We start from the raw sequence: 22,564 nt of genomic DNA, 5'->3' as shown, positions 1-22,564 counted from the left end.
CCTTGCCACCCATGGCTGAAGTCAAAGCCTGAGCAACTTAGCATCCCAGGGCCCTCTGTGGCATAGTGCCCTGGGCAGTTGCCCTGCTTGCTACCCCCTAACGCTGGCCCTGGCTTTTATGTTGTTGTGGCACAGACGGGCCATGGAATTTTTATAGCATGTTGCGGGGGCCTCAGAAAGAAAAAGGTTGAGAATCCTGCACTATTCTACCTGATGCACCTTTCATGTACACAAGCCTTACAGCCTTTTTATAGCTGAATAAACCAAGGCACAGAAGTTGAAATACTTTTCTTAAGATGACATAGTGAAACGAGTGGCAGAGCTGGAGATAAAATCCAATATACCTGATGCATAATCCCCCGCTCTTAACAACTACATTATGTTCCTTCCCCGAAAGGAGAATTGTGTCTGTGACTCAGATAGTAGTACATATTGCTAATGTCATGAGCAGTCTGTCTCCAGCATGATAATAGCCTTAAGCTGAAGGCATATATGACCATTTTAATTACATCTGTGCTTTCATATGCAATTCAGTTTGTACATGGCAAAGTGCTTGTTCGTTAAGTAAATGTTTGGAATATTGTTTTAGAATTTCCTACTCAGAATTTAACTTGTAATAACTAGTAATAGTAAACGTTACATAGTAACATAACAAAAATGAGCCATTACATTAAAAGTAATTTAAAATAAAGAGTAACATGCCTACAGTGCTCTTTTAATAAGACTATCCCCCTTCTTATGAAAGCAGATGTTACTTGCTTACTTTTTTCACCACTAAGTATGTATATTTGCATGTATATTTGTTAGAATAACAAAAAGGGATAGCCTTTCATTAAAATGCTCTCTCTTCGTGTGCTCTCGTATGAAGTCTGTGTTCCAATCATCTATGTTGCAAAATGTCCTTTGAATTTATCATGCAACATGCCAACTCTTTTTTTTTTTTTTCTTTTTTTCTTTTTGTCTCCTGTAGATACCAGAAGGAGGAACAGGAGACCTAGGAAGAGAACGGACAAAAACATTTACCTACGACTTCTCCTATTTCTCAGCAGATAGTAAAAGTCCTATTTATGTGTCTCAAGAAGTGGTAGGCTTTCAGAATTGATTTTTTTTTTATATTGAAAGAATAATGTGACGTTTTCTTCCTTTTACAATTCTCTCAGCCCAATTTGGAAATTCCCTACATGTTTGAGAGAAGTGTTAGGACAGCCAACACAGCTAGCTATATGTTTTCTCATGGTACAGAAGGAATGCCCATTGTCGGTTCTCTGGTCTGACTTATTTTGTTAGGTCAGGTTAGTGAAACCCTCAGTAAAGCTATTACTGTGCTGCCTATATTTGTCACCTAAAAACTTAAGAAAAATCACCTTCTGAACACCAAATACATCTGCTTAATTCAAAAAGACACAAACATTCTGTTTTTCCAGGTAAAATCCTGTTTGAACTAAAGATTTATTAAGGATTTGAGAACCTGCTTGAAAAAGGTTCTTGATACTTCTCCCTGGAGTATTACATGCCAGCTTTCTATTGTAGAGTTGTAGACTTTGCCCTCTAAATTACCTTTCTTCCCTCACCCACAAGACCGCATATCTGTCATCCATAATTATGTAGATCTGGTGATTGTCTCCTCCACTCAAGTCTAAACATATGGAGACAGTTTTTCTGAAGACAGGCTTGTGTAATTGCATGCACACTACATATTTTCACTTAATTTAGGCACACAAATGTATGTGCACATTTGTATTCTACTAACTTTGAAATATGTCCTACGTGCTTTTTGCAGGACCTTTGATGCTTATGACCTTCCCAATTCCCTTCCAGACCCAAATTAATTTATCTGACACAATTCAAATATTTTTCAATATTGGCACTTTCCTCTTTTGATCCTGTACCAACGTGTTAGGGCAATCGCTCCTCTCCTGTTATATGAGAGAGTTTTCAGTATACTTAAATAATGGAAATTCCTGCTGAATTTATGGATACCAGTGAAGACCTTTGGTATCTAGGGTTGCTGCAGATACATTGCAGTTGTGAATGTGGTGATATTGGTGGTTTAGAATTAAGTGATAGTGGTGAGCCTGATCCCTGAAGACATGGGGGTTAAAACTAACAGGAAGACTAAAATAACTTCCTAAAGTAGAAAAATGGTAGTTCAGGCCAAGATTAAGGTGCATTATTATAACAGACTATTTTTATTGGCAATGCCAACCAATATGGCTATTTGACAGGGAATTTCCACTCCTGGTTTTCTCTTTAACTATATAATACAAACTAGTAGATCCCATTGTTAAAACTTCCTTATTCATTTTTATAGTTTAAGTAATACATTAATCTACAATTTAATTTAAACACTTGATTACATGTTTAACTAAAAGAAGTCACTAATTCTTGGCAATTTAAATTTTTTCCATTGCAGTAGTTGCCACTGTTTTCTTATTTTCTGAATTTTGTAGGTTTTATTTGTTTCTGTGCATGTATACTTTGAAAAGCAAAAATTAAGATACAGTTAAGGATACTAAGTGAAGAAAAAGACTATAATTGAAAACATTAATAAAAATCCCCAAATTCAAACATTGAGGCCCCAGTCCTGGAAAGCATTCCTATTCAGAAAGGGTGCTTAAGCATGTGTTAAGTCCCAGTGATGCTTAAGCATGTGCTTTTAAAGTTGAGCATGTGCGTAAGTGCTTTGCTGAATAGGGATAGATTTAAGCATGTGAATAGGTGTTTCCCTGAATCAGAGCTTGAAATCCTAGACCGTGTAAAACTTACTTATGCTTAACTTTAAGTATGTAAGTGGTCCTGTTTGGGTGAATGGAACTACACGTGTGTTTTGACTGGGGCCTTAACTTGTGATTACACAGTAACATGATTTATGGCTACATAAACAATGACAACTGATGATGACCTTAGTGCCCAATTCTTGCTCATAAAATACATGATTATGTGTGAATAAATATTTTTATTGGTACAAATATTGGAACCCCTGCATAGCTCACTAACGTATGGGAGTAATGGGATTATCCCAAACTCTTGCTTAAAACCTTCATAACCTCATTATGTTTGTGTGCTTCTTCCCCATCCCACCTTCCTCTGCTGTCCTCCCCAACTGGTGGATCCAGAGGTATGAATGCTTTGCAAAAACAAGCCCTTGACAATGTTTAGGGTTATTTTGTTCTTGAATTTATTAGTTGCCTATGTAGGCTGTATATTTTTAATGTGTTTAAGACATTTTATTTATATACTCAAAGAGAAACTGCTCATAGGGGTTGGTGTATTTTGTGATTCTGTGGATGCTGGGTTTTTTCCCCCCCCACAGAAGCTATGGAATTTTGCTCCAGAATCTGAGCTTTTGCTAGAAAAAAACAAAACATTGTCATTAACCCTCATTTGTAATGAAAAACCTTCCAAACATGAACCCAATATAAAGTGATAGTGTATCTGTGATAGGATTTTCTTTCACTATAACTGCACCAGGGCAAACCCCTATTGTAGGCATGCTGCACTGTGTAATACTGATTTGTATTAATGTGGTTTTGCCCGTTTCAAACTAGGGCAAAGTGCATTGGTACAAGTCACTTTGACACCCGTGGAGGATTCCTATACAAGGAGAAAAAAATGCCAGTGAGGAAAGACCTGAGGCTGCAGCAGCCAGAAACAATAGCTCCTAGAAGAATGAACTGTACCCTTCATATCAATAGGATGTTAACTGTGAAATCTAAAAACGACTTTCTTAAATGTCAGCATTCACTATTGATCTTTAAAACAGACACACCCAGTTTAAGTGCATATCCCACAATCCCAAACTGCCTCCCAGATCTTCTTGGCTACCAATAATCCCAACAGTTCTCTGCCAAACTATCAAAACCTCCATTGTCTATCATGCATTTGTGTTAAATAAAAAGTCCTGTGGCACATGGAGAACAGAAGGCCATCTTCAAATAAATTGCCTTTAACTTCAAAAATAAATACAAGACAGGCTGTCTTCCTTGTATTACTCACTTTCATATATAATTGAAAACATTCGTATTTTAACTTGCATCAAGCTGCTCTAGAATTTCCAATCTACTACACCAGAGTACCACAGAAACCTTCCTGCCGAGTTCATGTCCAGCTCACTGTGGAGCACAATGGATACTTGCATTACTGCTGGATACTTGAATTACTAGCATGTTTGGTCCACTATCATTAAACTTTTGCCATGTACACATAGCTGAGTGATAAATGAAACTGTATCTAGCTTTACATGTCCTATCAATGCCCTCTTGTGGACATGAGTTGTGCTACAGTGACTCAGAAATTAGACTAGAGCATTTTACCTGCTGATCTTTAACTGTATATCCGTGCAACAAGAATGAAGATAGATTTATGGTCAGTTGTACTGGCCCTTTGAAACCATGAACAGAATGCCCTAGCGATTCGGTCCTAGTGTTAACAGTATGTTCTGTTCAAGTTGATGCACCGGGCAATAATTCAGAAAATGGTAATCTCTGGTTGCTCTGTCTAAACATCGTTGACTTACTTTAACCTGATTAAATTTTTAAGAGTCATGTAGCATAATACAATTTTATGTTGTATAAAGATGTTCTTGTTCCCCTAGAGTAGCCAGGTTGTATAGTGAGAAAGAAGAGACTAGTACTAGATTAGTGGAGGGATTAGGGATAGGAACGGGGCCATAACAAGGGCAGGATGAGTAGGGCAGCTGTCTAGGGCTCAAAGCCACTGGGGTGGTAAAATGGGGTGGAGAAATGCCTAATAAAAATCAACAGGGGGGGCAAATATGCTTGCTTGCCCTGGACGCTAAAATGTCTAGTTACAGCTCTGTATAGGAATAGTGAGACACCACTCCATGAGGCAGGCTTGAGCATACCCATAGTGGGATTACTAAGAATGAGGCAAATATTGAACTGAATTTTGACATGAATGAGGTGTCAGTGGAATTATTTGGTGATAATACAGCTTCACTTTTTTGAAGATGGATAGTGGCAATCTTCAAACACTAGAGTCTAGAGATGGTTGAGGGGCAATCAAAACAACATGAAATGTAGGTATGGATGAGGATTTCAAGAAAGGTACCATCAGAATGGTGTTAATGGGAGACACTCTCTTCAAATAACAGGGAGAGAGTGAGAGAATTGTGCTTATGATTGTCTAAGACAGAGGTTCCCAAATTCTGGTACATGAGCTTGTTGAGAGTGGCACAGTATAACAGGGTGGTTTGTCCTCTTTAAGGGGTAATGGGGCCTGGAGCCATCCAACCCCGCCACAACAGAAAGGAACCAGGCACACCTAAATGGTTATGTAGATGATCCAGGAGGATGGAGTGCTCTACAGTGTCAGATTTGATGAAATTTGAGGGCAAAAGGAGAAGGGGCTATCTGAGGAAAGAAGGTAATTACTATAAAGAAGATATGTTCTGTGCTTTGGCCAGAAGGAAACTGAGATTAAACTCAAAAGTTCTATTATGCAAGAGGTGATTGGTGAGAGGAAAAAGGGCACTTGCCTCTTACACTTGGCTGAAAAAAGGCCACTCATAGTCTCAGGGAAGAGTTTTCTTTTTAAGATGGTAATAGACAATTTCAAATTCTGTAGCATTGGGGAAAATATTAAAAGTGTAAAGTAACTATTAACAATAGCAGAAAGATGGTCATTAGTGCATGAGATTAGATTAAAAGAAAATTGGGGAAGATCTAGGTTTGACAGAGCAAGTGAAAAGAATACTTTGGCACTGCTGTAAATTAAATATACTAGTAACAATCTGCATTTAATCAAGACGCTTCCTAGCTAATTCTCTAAAGCAAATATCACTAGTCCAAACCGATGGCTTGTGTGTTAGTATATCTCTGCTGTTTTGTAGTATTTGCAATGCTATGTTGAATAGAATACATTAAACTATCATTAAAACTACTGCAGATATGATTTTTTTTAACTGTTCAGTCTCTTAAAAAAACTTTTTTGTTTTTGTTTTTAGGTTTTCAAAAATCTTGGCACAGATGTCCTTGCATCTGCTTTTGAAGGTTATAATGCTTGTATTTTTGCGTATGGACAGACTGGATCTGGAAAGTCCTACACTATGATGGGAAATGCTGTACGTTGTGTTTTGCAGATTTCAGTTTTATAATGCAGTTAGATTCCTTTTGGAACCATCATTCTCTACCCTGTCTGCATATCGTTATTTCCATTTTATATCTAACTTTTAGTAGTTACATGGGAGTCTTCAAAGTTCCCTATAGTTATGTGGGAGAAATTTTAAATCAGAAAAAATACCTTTGTGTTGCTGTTACATTTAATAATAAGCTATTTGTCATGCACAGATCAGAACAAAAATCTTCAAAAGTGACTAGTGGTTTTTGGGTACTCAACTTGAGACACCTTAAAGGGGCCGTGATTTTGAGAGTATGAATGCTCAGCACTTTCTGAAAGAGTCTGCCTGGTTCTGAGTGGGGGGAAAAAAATCAAGATGGCTGTTTGATTCCTATTTGGAAAATAAAACTTCAAGTTGGGAATGGGAACTGAGAATGATCACGGCTGAGTTTGAGTTTTTAACCCACCATTTAAAAACATTACGCAGACTTTAATTTTAAGGATTTAAAGTTCTGGCTAACTCTGGCACAGGACCCCTAGCAAAAGAAAGTCCAACTGAAGGGGCATTCTGACAGGAGGAGAGTTGCCCACAATTGACTCCATTGAGGGGGGATGCTTGCTTAAAAGGGGAAGGAACCGGCTGAGGAAACTTTTGAGCGGTGCAGCCAATGGCATGCTGATTAGGTGCATCCCAGAAGCATCGTCTGCTAGCTAGACTCTCTTGTAATCCTTGGCTAAAATAATAACCACCCTCCGCCAGCAGAATTTAAGAAGGGAAGGCTGCCACCTGCCCTCTGCCAGTTAAATCCTTTTTGAGCTGTAATTGTGTCACTAATTTTCACCTCCCTGAGCTGGCAAGTGTGAATTTGGCTCTGTCTTTTACATATTACTATACACACAGAATAAGGGCTTGGCTACACTGGTGCTTTACAGCGCTGCAACTTTTTCGCTCAGGGGTGTGGGGAAAAAAAAAAAAAAAACCTGAGCGCAGCAAGTTACAACGCTGTAAAGCACCAGTGTAAACAGCTGTAAGCTAATCCCCTCGTGGAGGTGGAGTACCTGCAGCTCTGGGAGAGCTCTCTCCCAGAGCTGGCGCCCGACCACACTCGTGCTTCCCGCGGCAGCGCTTTGAAGTTTCAAGTGTAACCATGGCCTAAGTAACTTCATGTATAATGTTATGAAGTTTTTTCTGTGTGGTGAATAAGCATAATAGAATGTTAGGGCCAGAGACAATTTTATGAATGAAAGATATACATTGCTGAAAATGGTGTGCTAAGTAACATGCATATTGTGAAACTTCCTGAGTAAATCTAGTGGCCATTATCCTCCAGAGATTTTGCTATGATACAAGTAGCAATGTTTGTTTGACCCAACTCAGAAATAGAGGTCTACATTGATTCTTCTCGCTGTGAGCTATAATTATTCTACTTTGGCTGTATATATAAGATTATATAAATTGATAGATAATGGCAGTTGGCTCACAGAATCACTTGTATAAAATATTTAACCCAAGACTCTGCTTATAATAGACAAAATTCAAGTTAAAAGTAAATAATTTCCTTTTTTTGCTATTCCTTAAAGTACTACTACTAAAATTCTAGTCAAGGGACTCTTCACCCTCCTAGAGCTTACAGTGCCATTAGCAAATATGCATTGATTGCCAAACTCTGTAAGTGGCACTGATAATGTGTGATAATATTCTAGTAACAGTGTATTCATTAGCAGAATGGGTCCCCAGATGATGACTTCACTAGTGTGTAATCATAACTGGTTTTAGATGCCTGCTTTTTTAGATTTCTGTTCACTTTTAATTAATTTTAATAAGAAATATGCAGCTATATTACTGACAAAACAACCCAACCCCCCCAACTTAAAATTGATGGCTAAATTAAACAGAAATCTAAAATAAAGGAAAGGTGCAAGCACATGCTTCTTATATCTGGGGCCTGTAGTTAAGTTTACCCAACACTTCTATCTACTAAGACTGTGTTTTCAGTATGCCAAACGTTAATTGTCTTGGACTGAGATTTTCCATGCCGGGTGTCTGCTTCAGGATCATTTTATATATGTATACATATACACTTTTTTTGCTAAAACTGTTCAGCTATTAAAATTAGAACAGTGGTTCCCAAAATGTGGGTCGCAATCCCCAGAGGGGTTGAGATGTTGAAAACCTATGCAGAGTTGGATGCCCAAACCTGAGTGGCACTGTATGGTACCCTCAGCCAGATGCACAGTGCATACTTGGCTCTGTCTGGGAAGGACCTGGCCTCCTTCCTCCCTGGGGGAGGCAGAATCAGGCTTCCGCCCCTTCTCCCCCCTGTCTCCCAGGCATACCATGAGAGAAAATTTTGAGGGCACCCTGGGCAGGGTGGGCTTGTTTATCCTGCGGCTTGGAAGTGAACTCAAGATTCTGGTGTCTCAACATTCCTCTGCTGCCAGTAAATGTCTGTGAAACCCTTGGGGGAAGTGTCTCAGCTGCCTCCTAGTGGTTGGGCCACATAGAAGATAACAACCTACTACTGTTATTAGTTGCTCTGTTAGCTCAAGTGGCAGAGGTTTGTGTTGATAAGCCACACGGGTGTGCTGGAATATATGAAACAAAGGTGTTAATCCAGTGACTGTTATGTTAATATTTTAGCCCATACATTTCATTAAAATTAATATAATATTTTTTGGCAGGCTTTTATGTCTGTCTCGCTTTTATATTTTTCCCCATCAGCAGGTGTCAATATGTTTCTACATTATTCCAATTTTGTTTTTTCAGTTTTCAGAACCTAGGAAATTGCACACAAACAACTGTGCAAAAAGAACATTAAGGTTGCAAAATAAAGCACTCAGAAATAAGGCAATTTTAATTCTTGCATTTCCCTAATTTGCCCCCCGGTGCACGTATATTATGATAGTCTTTAATTACGCTATTGCATGCTATATTTTCCACAGGACCTCTGCCTCACTCAGTGTGGAAGATCGATCTGCTCTGGGGCTGGATCAGGGTTATTTAGTGCATGAGGTTGTTGTCTGTAGGACCCCTGCTTTTGTTGCAGATGTCGGAAGGTGTGTAGTGAATGAGGCAAAGGATTTCAGGGAGAGAAAGGATGGTCTCATGGTTAAGGCAGTTAACTGGATTCTTTCTCTGGTTTAAGTAGGTGAGATTTGTATGGACCAAATGTGTAGGGCACAGGGTAAAATCTAACCCCAAACTAAGGGCCAGTGCTAGGATCTGAATTGCAAACTGCTTAACCTGCAAGTTGTTATGTCCGTTAAATGTGATATCAAAAATATTTGCTAATAATTTCCTGTTGTTTATCTGGCACAATGACTCTGGGTATTGTCAATTTCAAATAGTGATTTCTTCTGTTTTAAAAATACATAGTGCGTACATGTAGCGATGTAGAAAATAAAAATTGTTGTTGCAGGGTGATGCTGGTTTAATACCTAGAATTTGTGAAGGATTATTCAGTAGAATAAATGAAAAAACAAGATGGAATGAAGCATCATTTCGAACAGAAGTCAGGTAGGTTTTCTGTATGTTACAAAGATTGCTGGGAATGAACCTACTCTGTTATAAACTCCTTGTTTTCACGTTAGTATCTTTTTGTACAATGTGGTTTTAGGGATGAAACTTATTCTTCTTCTCAGCCTGAAAATGGATTTTTGTGGAAAGCTCTGGTAAAATGTTTTCAGTACTTATATGTGGGAGGCCCAGCAGAAATATGCATGCATGCATGCATGCATACATATGTATATATTTTTAGTATTGAAAATGTTCATGCTTTTATAAAGCATCCTTCACTAATCCTTCCCCTTGCATTCAAAAATTTCACTGCAGACAGAGACCAAACCTGGGAAACTTCATCTCAGATGGTGAAAGTTTGACATGATTTATAGTCAGTTGAAATAGCTCTTGAGAATGGAAACACTTAAACGACCTTAACTTCAGCTGTTGCTGCATGCGCCGTTTGTAATAATTTTAAAATACTTTAATTCTGCAGCTTTTTGGCTTTTTGTAAGCAGCAAGAGTAATAATTATGAAAAATATTAGATTTTTCTACATCCTGTTATCACTTGATCATGATGAAAACAAGTTTTTAACCTCTTTTACTAGACCATTTTCTAATGTTCAAAGTATAAAAAGAATAGAAGTGTAACAGCTTACTTTATTTTCTGTTGCTACAACTATCGGTAGTAATAGGATTTGCATCAAGATATACCAGTTCTCAGTGGTATTGGGTTAGGAAGCATATTACAGTAAACAAAACACCAGGAAACGCATGGAGATGTTTACATCATAATGCCATCTTTAGATTTTCTGTTACCGTTCACAATATAAGCTCTATGGTAACAGAACTTGGTGAAAAAGTTACAAATTAGGATCTGTCCTGCAGAATGCCTACATGCAGGAGTGACTGAATAGTCAATTGGACTCATGTGGGTGAAGTCACTCCTACGTAAACTTGCAGAATTGAGGCTCAATTCTATCATCTGAATGAGCTCTTTCCAGTAATTTTGCTCTTTTATAGGCTTTTGTATCATTCAGTATTTTTCTAAATTCAAATACTTTTTGTTTCAGTTATCTGGAAATATATAACGAACGTGTGAGAGATCTGCTTAGGCGGAAATCATCAAAAACGTATAATTTAAGAATACGAGAGCATCCGAAAGAAGGGCCTTACGTTGAGGGTAAAATCACTTCATTGCTTTCTACTTAATATTTTCAGCTTTATGTTTAAGTGTATGTCCCTGTTTTTTGTTTTTAAATTGTAAATGCAAATGAAGATGAAGGTGAAAGACCATATATTTCATCATCAATGTAAAAGCATTATTGGGAACAGTCTTTTTTATTTTGTACAGTTCTCATTTCCAAACTCTTCTAAAGTACAGCACTTTTTTACTGAAGTGAAGCTCTGCTAATTGATTTCAAATCAGTATTGGGGGCTAACTTATAAATCATGGATGTTTGAAATGGAAAGGATCTATTAGACTCTATCTTAGTCTACCACTCTGCCAATGCAGGCTCTTTTCTCTTGAGAGGTTAGACATATAGTATATGCTTCGAAGAGAAGTATGCAATCTTTTTAACTGTTCTACCGTAAATTTTGTAATAATAGTCTGAAGAAGTATTCTTCGCACAATGTCTCATTCCTCTATTTAAAAGAAATAAAGGAAATCTGACTATAAATGCTTTCTGTGTTGTTGGAGCACTGCTGCATTGTACTGAGGTGGACTTGAATCTCAGTCAGTTCACTGTACTTTCATAAGTATACTTGTTTTTAATTTATAATCATTTTTGCTTCTGTTCAGATTTGTCCAAACATTTAGTACAAAATTACAGCGATGTAGAGGAACTTATGGAAGCAGGAAACATAAATCGAACCACTGCTGCAACTGGAATGAATGACGTTAGCAGCAGGTCTCATGCCATTTTCACGGTCAACTTCACTCAGGTAAAAAAAATTGCATTGTCTTTAAATATTTGCATGTAATAACTTATTTGCTAACTGAAACATGTAACTGTCAAATCAGCAACTTGGGAGACCCAGTTACTTCTATTGATGCAAACACAGTGACGAAACAAGGACAGACACTTGGATGGATTTTAAGTGGCAGGCTGCAACTTTTTTTCAAGCTTAAACACAGGATGGGGTGTTATCCACCTATCACCCTTACTTGCCTATACCGGGCATTTAAGTGGGCAGGGTGCAAGGGCTCCTACTACATAACCCTTTCCCAAGACTATCCCCTAGCACTCAGCTCAGTCTGAGGCCTGCCACCACTCCTCACCATGAAGGGGACAGAAGGTCCAGAAAGGTGGGGACTTTGGCCTTACCCTGTCCCATGAACCCAAGGCCCATCAAAAATCCCAGGTCTTTTACCTCTGGGAAACATTCATTTTATCCTTTCAGCAGCACTGAAAACCCAGGCTGAGATGAATTAACAGCTCAACCAAGTACCTCAGTTAGGTACTAAGTGCATTCCTACTGTCACTTGTGGTGTGAAGGAGGTGTGAGGAAAGTGAAAAAACTCCCCAGGCTTCTGCCAGTTGGCTCTCTGGGAGAAAAATTCCTTCCTGACCCCCAAGGCAATTGACTAGACCTGCAGCATCTGGCAGACTGAATTCCTATTCTTAGTTCAGGGTGGATATGGTGGAGCAGCTGGAATGGAGCTGAAGGAGGCTCCAGATGGCACGGGCTCCACGTTAAATCTCCAGGGCTGGGGCTGTGACCCAATCAGCGCCTCTCCTCTACAACTGGCCAATGGGTGTTAGAGACTCCAAGGTGGGGAGAAGCTACTTGGTGTCCTTCAGTGAGTGTCTCCCTCCCTCAATGCTAGGGCTGACCCCCTTTACCACCAGCCCCATCAGTTTCCCTCACCTATTGAGGCAGGTGAGTGGTATTTGTCTTCTGCAGCAGAGAAAGGGAAGGGTATGTTTTTGTTAGAGTTAAGTGTGGTATGATGAACTTCTCGGTGACTGTATTAAGACACTGTACATTACAGTGCCTAGTAATTCTTAAAACAACATTTCTCAGCTGCACCATTCTGGGAGATAATTGACCGAAACTCAAACTAGCTAAAACTCAGTGAATAACTAAAGCATAGTCCCTTATGTTGCCATAGAATCGCAACAACACAGGGGAAAAATATTGAAAATTATGTGTGATTTGCATAAAAGTAGCACATAAAAGTAGTGACTGCCTTTTATGCTTTAATGTTGGCCAGATACTCCTGAAATACAGTCCCATGGCCCAAACTGGTCTCCCATTAACTGTTCCTTTTCTGGCTACTCAAGTCCTAACTTGACTGCACATTCATCTCATTCATCTGTGGACTAATGGGGTGACCAAATACATCCTTCTAGGTATTTGTTTTCCACTCCAATTCCCAGTAGCAGTCAACCTTAGAAAAGGGAGTTTACTTTTGTTTTGTAATTTTGTGGAGATAGTAGGCCTATGGAGAGCTTTATGGAGGGAGGATGGAAGGAAGGTAGAATTTGGCATGGATGCACAGTTTTCATTTTTTCCATGGCATGTTGCAAAAAGTTGTGTATTTTGGGAACAGTGAATTACCCAGCTCACAGCTTTTAGAGAAGGGCGGGAGGCAAGCCAACAACTGGTATCAATATATTGTTCAAAGACACAATAAAAGTATGATGGGGAAATCTGAGTGAAAAGGGTGTGTGTGTGTGTGTGTGTGTGTGTGTGTGTGTGTGTGTAAAAAGTGTAACACTGAATGTCAACCAAAAATTTAATACAGATTTAACAGGTGAGTTTATTGTACTTCTTTAAAATATCAATACATTTTAAGACATTTGTGGTTGGTGTGTATATGTAAATAGCTTGGAATATTATTTATGAAAATGAGTTAAATGGGTATTATGCAGCTGCCTGTGAATGGAACTCCTTTCTTTGGTACCGCTAGTACATCTGACTTCTAAAGCTCTACTACTGCAAACAAATTAAACATGACATGGAAGATACAAACTGAATTCAGTAAGATTCCAGAACTTCGTAGCTTAACCCATTATTTTCTGTTTTCTTTTTGTATTTTTCTTTAGGCTAAATTTGATGCTGAAATGCCTTGTGAGACTGTTAGCAAGATCCATTTGGTAGATCTTGCTGGAAGTGAGAGAGCAGATGCCACTGGTGCTACAGGGGTTAGATTAAAGGAAGGAGGGAATATTAACAAATCTCTAGTTACTCTGGGAAATGTCATTTCTGCCTTAGGTATGTCTCTATTTTCTTTCATGCTCAGTCCTCTTTCTGCATTAGTATTATATATATCTATTTTTGCAGTTGGTTTGTGTTGAATCCACTGGAGTGGGTAATAGCTCAATGGTTTTAATTTCTTCAAAAAAGTAATCCATATACAAATTGCTTTTTTCCCATCTCACAGCTGATTTATCTCAGGATGCAACAAATCCTCTTGCAAAGAAGAAGCAAGTATTTGTGCCTTACAGGGACTCTGTGTTGACTTGGCTGTTGAAAGATAGCCTAGGAGGAAACTCTAAAACGATAATGATTGCCAGTAAGTGTTTTAAATTACTTTTCTTCATTCTCAACACTTTATACAAATTAGCTGTAAATATTTTGATTCCAAATGCCTCATTAAGAAATGGTGTTATTTACACCTTGTTAAATTAATGATTACTGTGGAGAGCAAAGCTTTCTAATACAGTCCATACCCCTTGGTTAACTGTTCTCTTCTTCATGAAGTATGATATGAACACTGTTGTCCTTTTTAAAAAAAATAATTGTAACATGGGTACCTAGCAGTGGAATGAGGACATAAATATTTGTATGCTTTAAATAAAAAAAACGCAAAAGCTATTTTATTACTAAATCTATACAACCAAATTTTCAGGTAGACATGCACAATTGCAGATATTTGTGTGTGCAAATCAGGTGTTTGTATGTGCATACCACTAGCTGTGTCTAACTGATCCTGTATGCCAAATACCTAGTTTATGTGCATTCACTGGGCGCTTCATGCATAAATAGGATGTCCACAAATGTATGTGCATAATTACGACCACTACTTTGAAAATCTGTACCAGGACCTTTTATTCCTTCTTTAGAAATTTAATTTTCTAAAGCTGTCCTGTTTAGCTAATCTGATCAATTAAGCCTGAAATCAAACATCCCTATTATGTTGTGATTCATTTGCCTCCGAGACAACTCAGTTTACTTGTGTGTGTTTGTGTGTGATTTAACTGCTCTCACACCAGGCACCCTCAATCTGTGATCTAAAAGTCAAGACTTTTCCCCCTCCTTCTGGCTTTTGTATCATCACCAGTAATGAAGATCCAGCAATGTGAATATACCCAATAATTTTGTTGATGTGTGTGAGCTAGCTTACTTTACTGTAACTGTATTATAGGAGAAAATAGTAATAAAGAATAATGTGGTCACATTTGACTCAGAATACACACTGGAGGCAGATCTGTTAAGTAAGAATGTGCCATCTCTACGTAGTTAGTCTTCTGACATTAACAGCACTTTAATCTGTTGTGTTAAGCGTCATCATTTATAAGCTGCTCTTATGAGAACTTTTTTGCAGTTTAAACAAAAAGTTCAATAATGGCTCTTTTCACTCAACAAACATTTATCTCTACATCACATGGCAGATGTGCCATGGTCTCACTTATCTCACAGTTCATCAGCCCATTGAAATGTCAAGTATGTTCCCAAACAAGATTATAAAGAAATAAAACCGCAGTGAGATTGGGCTGTGTATGTTGTTTGTTTTGTGTAGCAGACCTGAAGGGTGAAGGGCAATGAAAAATTACTTCAATTGGGGTTCTCACTTGTCCTTTGCTTATGCAAGTGCAGTGTAACTCAATGGGTTCTTCTGAGGCTGGGGGAAGCATCTGGAAGGTAACTGATAAAGTTCTGGTTCTTCAGTGAAAACTACCTAGTGGACTGGCACTCCCAGGATAAGTGCTTCTAGTGCATGATCTTGAAATCTTTTAGAAATCTGTGCCACTCCCTCCACATGTGCTGTCTTTTAGGAGTATAAACAGGAGCTGTGGCCTCCAGCTCCATTTAGTCATTTCTGAATGCCAAAGTAACAGTCTGCTCACAACACTACTTGTTTCTTCCTTTGAGTATTTTTTGCTGCTTGAGGTGTTTTTTTTTATAATTATCTAGTCAATCAGTTTCTTTTGTTTAAAAACAAGTTTTCAGAGTCCATGCCATTATAGGCATTATCCAGGACACTGCACTCTTTGGGCTGCTTCCGCTTCTTCTAACGTCATTCCTGCTAGGCTCCCCCTCTCCCTTGTAGTTCATCTCTCTCTCTCTCCCCTCCCCCCCTCCTCCCCCAGTGTCTGACCTACAACATGGTGGAAGCATTTGAGAGCCCAGTGTTTGTAATGCCATGATGTCTATTACCGACACCTAAGTTTGGTGTCTGTACGAAAGTCACACAGCCCAAATGTGTTTAGTCTGCCTCTTCTTTAACCAAACCTGCAAAGATCAGGAAGACCACCTCATACTACAGATGGGAGAGTTTTTTTAGGTCCAGTTGACTGAGCTCGGTACCAGATATCTGGCTTTTGGGAATCATACAGGTTAAAAGCACCTAACACTTAATGGTCACCACTAGAAACAAATACAAAATAATTACAATCCTCTTTGCCTATTAAATACTATAAAGGATTTTTCCATAAGGGAATTGTGACATTTCCCAGGATACAATCTGGATGATTGAACAGCTGTGTCCCCTTAGTTCTCCAATTGGGGTGCCTTTTACACTGCTTTGCTGTGAGAATAACCACTCCTGGTCTGTTTACACACAGCCTCTAGCATGCAAAATCACTCCCAGCTCAATTATACAAGTTTTTCCAGCCAGTCACTCCTGAATTATATTACAGGGTGACAACAGGAAATTTTCAGTTCCAGACTTGTCCCCAGAAATGTGCGTCTTGTATTGCCCGGCACCCTCGTGCACAATACAGGCTCATAAAAAGTCGGTCATTTCATTAATAAAAAATAATATGCACAAACCCTGTTATATCAAATGGAGGTTTCCAAACATGTCAGTTAAAACACACACTGGTTTAGATAAAATAAAACAAGTTTATTAACTACAGAAAGATAGAATTGAAGTGCTTAGAAGTAATGAGGTATAAAAGTCAAATTTGGTTACAAAGAAATAAAAGGTAAAACATGAATTAATACCTAACCTAACAATCTAAGTGAATTTAAAGCAAAAGTTTTCTCTCACCATATGCTTACAGCAGTCTGACTGGATTCCTTCAGCCAGGACCAGTCCCTCAGTACAGTGATGCTCCTTTTGTCTTTCAAATGTTGATGACGTCAGTAGAGATGAGGGGAGAGAGGTGATTTGGGGCCTCGGTTCCTTGTTTTATATCTTTCCCTCCTCTTCAAGAATCATCTCCAGCTGGGGTTCAGGCGACAAAGTCTGTCTGCCATGATGTAAATTTCTCACTGACACCCTTCTAACTGTCAAAGAATAACCACTTAACAAGGAGATAGTCCATTTGAAGTTGTTGATACCTGACTGAGCCATCAGTTTGCCTTTCTGTCTCTGAGGAACTGGTCTGGGCTGCTTTTCCAGATTTGGAATATGCCTTAGTAACATCATACAATAGAATCTTATAAATTTACATACAATGTTGCCACATATTTGACCAGCACAATACTGATCAGCAAATTATGAGTTTTCAGTTTGTATTCTGCACAAAATTTATCATAATTTTGTAAAAGTGGTGAACAGAAGAGTACAATCTATCACATGAATGAGTAGAATAAAGGAGTGATGATAGCAGCTATCGCAATGTGTAGCATAAAGGGATAGAGGGCAAGAGCTGAGGGAAATATCCCCCTCCATCCCCAAATTTGTGAACCACAGACAAGGGAAAAGCCCATACATTTGTGATAAACACAGAATGAGGCAAAGAGAAAATACCACATTCTTCTACCGATGATTGTTTAGTTACCTTCTCAGAGCCCACATGGTCTCATTCTGCTATTCTCCTATTCAGTCTTATAAAGGTGTTAAACATCTTGTTAGTGAAGGTCAGTATCCCATCCCTTCTCTGAGTAGTGTCCTCTTCTCCTGTGCTATGATGTTAGATACCACTGTAGAATATCTGTCCCATACCTTGCTACTCTATTTGTATTTGAGGACTCACTTTTTAAAAATCTTGGGAATATCTTGTCCATTTGCTTTTAGAAACAGTAATGAATGGCTGCCATACTGGAAAAATATGTGAAGAAAAAAATATTTATTGACACATTCAGTTATTTCTCATTAAATTGCCTCCGTAGAAGAGCACTACTGGAGTCCTTTTGTGCGTCACATGGGCCTTGGAAGCAGTTATTTCAAGGATAGGACTGTGTGCTGCCATACACCCACAGCTCAGCCCAAAGACCAAGTTTATAAGTGGGTGCTGTGGCTTCTTCTCTCTTCTTTTTTTTTGTCTAATTTCTGTCAAGGTATCCTATAATTTCCTTTCAAAAATGGACAATTAGTGGTGTTTGCTTGAATCAACTTCCTCATTTGAAGATGGTATTGAGACATAGAATAAACGTACTGCTTTCTCCTGTTCTTGAGTCTGAACTCTGTTATATAGGGTATACATTCAAGGAGCATGGTATGCTCACCATTGAGTTGATGAACCTCTGAGTTTTTTAGAAAAATCAGCTAGGTTGATGGCAAGATTTTTTACAAATCTCTGAATAATTGACCTTGTTTTTTCTCCATCTGCAAGCTGCTTATCTGACATTTAAATTACAAACCAACTTTATTAAATGAAACATCTGGTGCTGGCTAAACTATTTCTGAATTAATTCTCAGCTATTTCACCTGCTGATGTCAATTATGGAGAAACCTTAAGTACGCTTCGCTATGCAAATAGAGCCAAAAACATCATCAACAAGCCTACTATTAATGAGGATCCTAACGTCAAACTAATTCGTGAGCTGAGAGCTGAAATAGCTCGATTAAAAACCTTGCTCGCTCAAGGGAATCAGGTTAGTTTTAGATTTATGTATAGTTTTCTTTGAGTAATAGCATCTAATTCTAGATCCTAATGAGATCATTATCTTATTTCATTATATTGATCTGAAAAAACAAGCACTGTAAAGTCATGAATGAATGTAATTTTCTTCTTTGAATTGGCTTCCAATTGGCGAGTGTGATATCAGCTTTTGTGTAAAATTTTTAACCTCGCTTTGATATGATTAGAACATAATTATATGTTGTGGGTAAGTATTCGCTGCAGCATATGGGCGTTTAGGTACACCACCCCATTAACAGTAAAGAAATAGGTATGCCTAGCTTAATGGGTTGAAAAGATACCCTTGTACATTTTTTTCCAGCACAAGAATATTCAAGATACCATAAAATATCTCAACACATACTTTGTAAATAAGACTAAATTCATGTTGAGACATAAATATTATGCTGAAGATAAAGGTAGGGTATTTGAAAAGCTTGTAACCACATCGTCTTTGACTAAGTAGTACTCCAGAGAGCAAATAGTGTGCTTAGAAACATCTAAAATCATTGTTCATACCTCCATATAGTACAAAGTGAAAACTATGAATAAAATAAACTGATTCAATAAAGATAAAAGGACACAACCAACCCATTTTGCTCAGTCTTCTAATCAGAAAGTTCAGAACGTAAGACGTAAAATTTATTTGAAAAATAGTTGTTTGATTAGTCTTGCTATTAATCTGTTGCTGGTTATGTTTTAGGGAAGTGATATTTTGGACACCTAAAAGTATGGGAGTCTAATTAAAGATGGTAAAACAGGTTATATTTAGAAGGTAAACTCCAGGTTTTACATTTCTTTAACACTGAAGGTTTTTAATTTTACTAAAGCAGAAAGTTTCTAAAAACCGTATTTGATATTGGCTCCCCTACTGCCAGATCGCTCACCTATTTTGGCAAGGTGACCATTTTCAAAAGGTTAAGAAATGCCAGTTGTTAAACTATATTTTAATTTGTTCATCATTTATGCGATGCTGCTTAACCTGTTCAGTTGCTGGACTGAACAAAACTTGTTTTCTTCTTAAAGACAATTTGTAAGAATCCAGGCTGGATTTGAAATATGTGAATCATCTAGCTACCAATGAACCATTGACGAAATTGTAGGTGTTACAGCTCTGTCCACCTAATAGTCACTCTAAATAACAGCAATAAATTAATGCTACTGAAATGAATGTATATTTTTTTTTTCTAATGCTTTTGGTGTTTGATTCCCTCAAAGATGCCCTGCTGCTAAGTCTAAGAATACTGTAAATATAGATGGATATTATAGATGTAAATATGGATTGATGACACCATAGGTAAGGTTTACAGGCCTGGCCATCCCAGGACCCCTGTTCAGTTGAGGAGTACTTGTCTTCTTCAGTGCAAAGTTTTGAATGTCAAATATGCATATTAAGAAATCATATATAAAGAAGCACAGCTTCTTTGGAATTGTGCTTCATTCCATATGGAAGGTATTGTATGGAATGCTGGTTGGCATCAAGAGAATTCGCTATCCAATATTAAGCAGTACAGTCCCTCAATTTTTTTTCTATTTATCCTTATTCTGTTTAGTTTTTATCTCTTTTGGGTGTCGTAAACTGTGATTAACTTGAATATCTGTCTCTGGATGACAAAAACAAGCTAACGTTAGCATGGTGATTCTTGAAATTAAGGAATGTGGTTTAAAGGTCTATAGTAGAACCTGGCTAATTGAGACTTCCAAACAATGCTATTGTGGGTTACCAGATTTTGTAATTGAACAAACATGATTGGGAGGGCACAAATAAATTGATATTAAAAATTGTACTACTTTATTTATTTTTATAAGTAAAAATAATTTAGTTTAATTATGGTATGAGCTATCAAAGCTAGTCAGTGTAGTATGGGACTTTTTGTAAAAAAACAAAAACAAAATGAAAACTTAATTGTCCACAATATCCTGCTTAAATATTTGCTGAGAAATGGGATGAGGTCCCCCTGCATATTTTGTGGAAAATATCAGGTTTGCAGATTACTAAAGGAAATATTAGTACGATTCTGCTGTATTGTAAATAGTAAAACCGAAAACCCTCCATGAGGGTGAAATTACTCTGTTGTACTCTGTGCTTTGTCCTGTGCTTGTCTGGGGGAAAAGTTGAGTGATTTTGCTGGCAAGCTGACAATTTTTATTTCTGAAATCACAGCTTGACTTTGCAAACTCTGGGTACACATATTTTAGACTGCTTTGAAGATCTAATACTTTGACATTGTTCCAAGGTGTAAAAGAGTAGATATCACAAAATAAATATGGCTATGCTATGAAGAATTCCAGAGAATTTCAATTCTTATGTTATAAATGTCTGTGAGGGATATAATGCCGAACAAGACTAAATTAATTGAATTTGTGCTGCTTGGTAAAACAGCAGGTCGTGGTAAATGTGTACAATAGAATATAAATCCCTGTATAATTTCTTCTATGGACAGTCTTTATATTCCCAGAATATTGTATTGCAAATGCCACCATGGCTCACTGATAATTATTTACCCAAAATCCAACACTAGTCAATGTTATATAACAAAGAAAACTGCTTACATTTTTGTAAGTATTAGTAATTTTCACGTTCCACAGTCAAATTAACAAGATATATTTTTACAATACAAATGTCATACACATAGAAATGTTTATAGCAGAATAGTTAAATAGACACTCATGCATAGTAAATTGTCATCTACTGCATTTTTTAAAAATTGATGTTTGTAGAACCAATTTGTCAAAATGTTGTGTGCCTTCAGCAGAATATGGATGCAGACAAATCAGTAAAAGTGTGTGTGTAAAATTATAAATTACTGATTTGTATTTCAAATTTATACTTTGACAAGTTTGCCACTAATGTGAATATTTTATATGGATAAAGATGAAATGTCATCCATTGCAGATAAAGACTAGAAAAGGATTTAGTATACAAATTTATTAAAGTACCTGCACAATAATATTTCATACCTTCTAATCCACTATCCATTGTACTGTTCATTTTACTAGATACTAATGTGAGTTGTTTTACAATTTAGATTGCACTCTTGGATTCTCCAACAGCTTTAAGTATGGAGGAGAAGCTTCAGCAGAATGAAGCAAGAGTAAGTTATAATTCAATATTTATTTTAGAGATAAATGTGATCTGGATGCTGGAGCAGGAACAGCTCATTTTCAGGAACTTTTTGGTATACACACTTATCAACACTGACTTTAATGTTGTGGTTTCTTTGTTCATTTGTTTGTTTGTTTATTTATTTTACAAAGCAGCATTTTCTTAAATTCAACTAGATGTAAAAACCTCAGATTTATTTTTTTCTAACTTTTTATAATCCAGGTCAATGGAGGCTGCGGGAAGCCCATCCATCGGCCCGCGCTGCTTCCCGCAGCCCCCATTGGCCTGGAAGCAGTGAACTGTGGCCAGTGGGAACTGCGATCGGCCGAACCTGTGGACGCAGCAGGTAAACAAACTGGTCCAGCCCGCCAGGGACTTTCTCTGAACAAGCGGCGGACCGGCTTTGAGAACCACTGATTTAGATAACTTGTAAGCTATTTTCATGTGCAGTAGTGATAACTGAACATATGAGTCTAGACGTAATGGACCTATATCTTTCATATCTGAGAATTTAACCCTCTTCTTAATCCTTTACTATCTGCTTCATGTTGATAATATTTAGACAATAGCAGACTGTACAAAAAGAGGTAGTATTAATCAGATTTGTGTGTGCGTGTGTGTGTGTGTAGTATTTAGAATCTTTAAGTTAGGGTTGCCAGGTGTCTGGTTTTTGATGGGAACACCTGGTCAAAAAGGGACCCTGGTGGCTGTGGTCAGCACTGCTGACCGGGCCGTTAAAAGTCCAGTTGGCCACCTGCAGCGAGGCAGGCAGGGTACCTTCCTAGCTCTACGTGGCTCCTGGGAAGCTGCCAGCATTTCCCTCTGGCTCCTAAGTATAGTAGTGGCCACGGGGGCTC

General features: G+C 37.9%; 1 protein-coding gene across 5 annotated transcripts in view; it reads left to right on the top strand.

The window, feature by feature from the left end:
- KIF16B (kinesin family member 16B) overlaps positions 1–22,564 on the top strand; it is a 217,322-nt gene that overhangs the window by 28,545 nt on the left and 166,213 nt on the right. For all 5 annotated transcript variants that reach the window (XM_054023261.1, XM_054023262.1, XM_054023258.1 and 2 more), the window contains exons 3-11: positions 971–1,084; positions 5,966–6,082; positions 9,498–9,595; positions 10,652–10,761; positions 11,383–11,525; positions 13,634–13,802; positions 13,972–14,103; positions 18,400–18,575; positions 21,631–21,696. In XM_054023261.1, coding sequence (XP_053879236.1) covers positions 971–1,084; positions 5,966–6,082; positions 9,498–9,595; positions 10,652–10,761; positions 11,383–11,525; positions 13,634–13,802; positions 13,972–14,103; positions 18,400–18,575; positions 21,631–21,696 — 1,125 coding nt within the window. The remainder of the gene's footprint in view (positions 1–970; positions 1,085–5,965; positions 6,083–9,497; positions 9,596–10,651; positions 10,762–11,382; positions 11,526–13,633; positions 13,803–13,971; positions 14,104–18,399; positions 18,576–21,630; positions 21,697–22,564) is intronic.

The sequence above is a fragment of the Malaclemys terrapin genome, chromosome 3, assembly GCF_027887155.1.
Source record: "Malaclemys terrapin pileata isolate rMalTer1 chromosome 3, rMalTer1.hap1, whole genome shotgun sequence".
Lineage (NCBI taxonomy): Eukaryota > Metazoa > Chordata > Testudines > Emydidae > Malaclemys > Malaclemys terrapin.
This window is presented reverse-complemented; position numbering and strand designations above follow the sequence as displayed.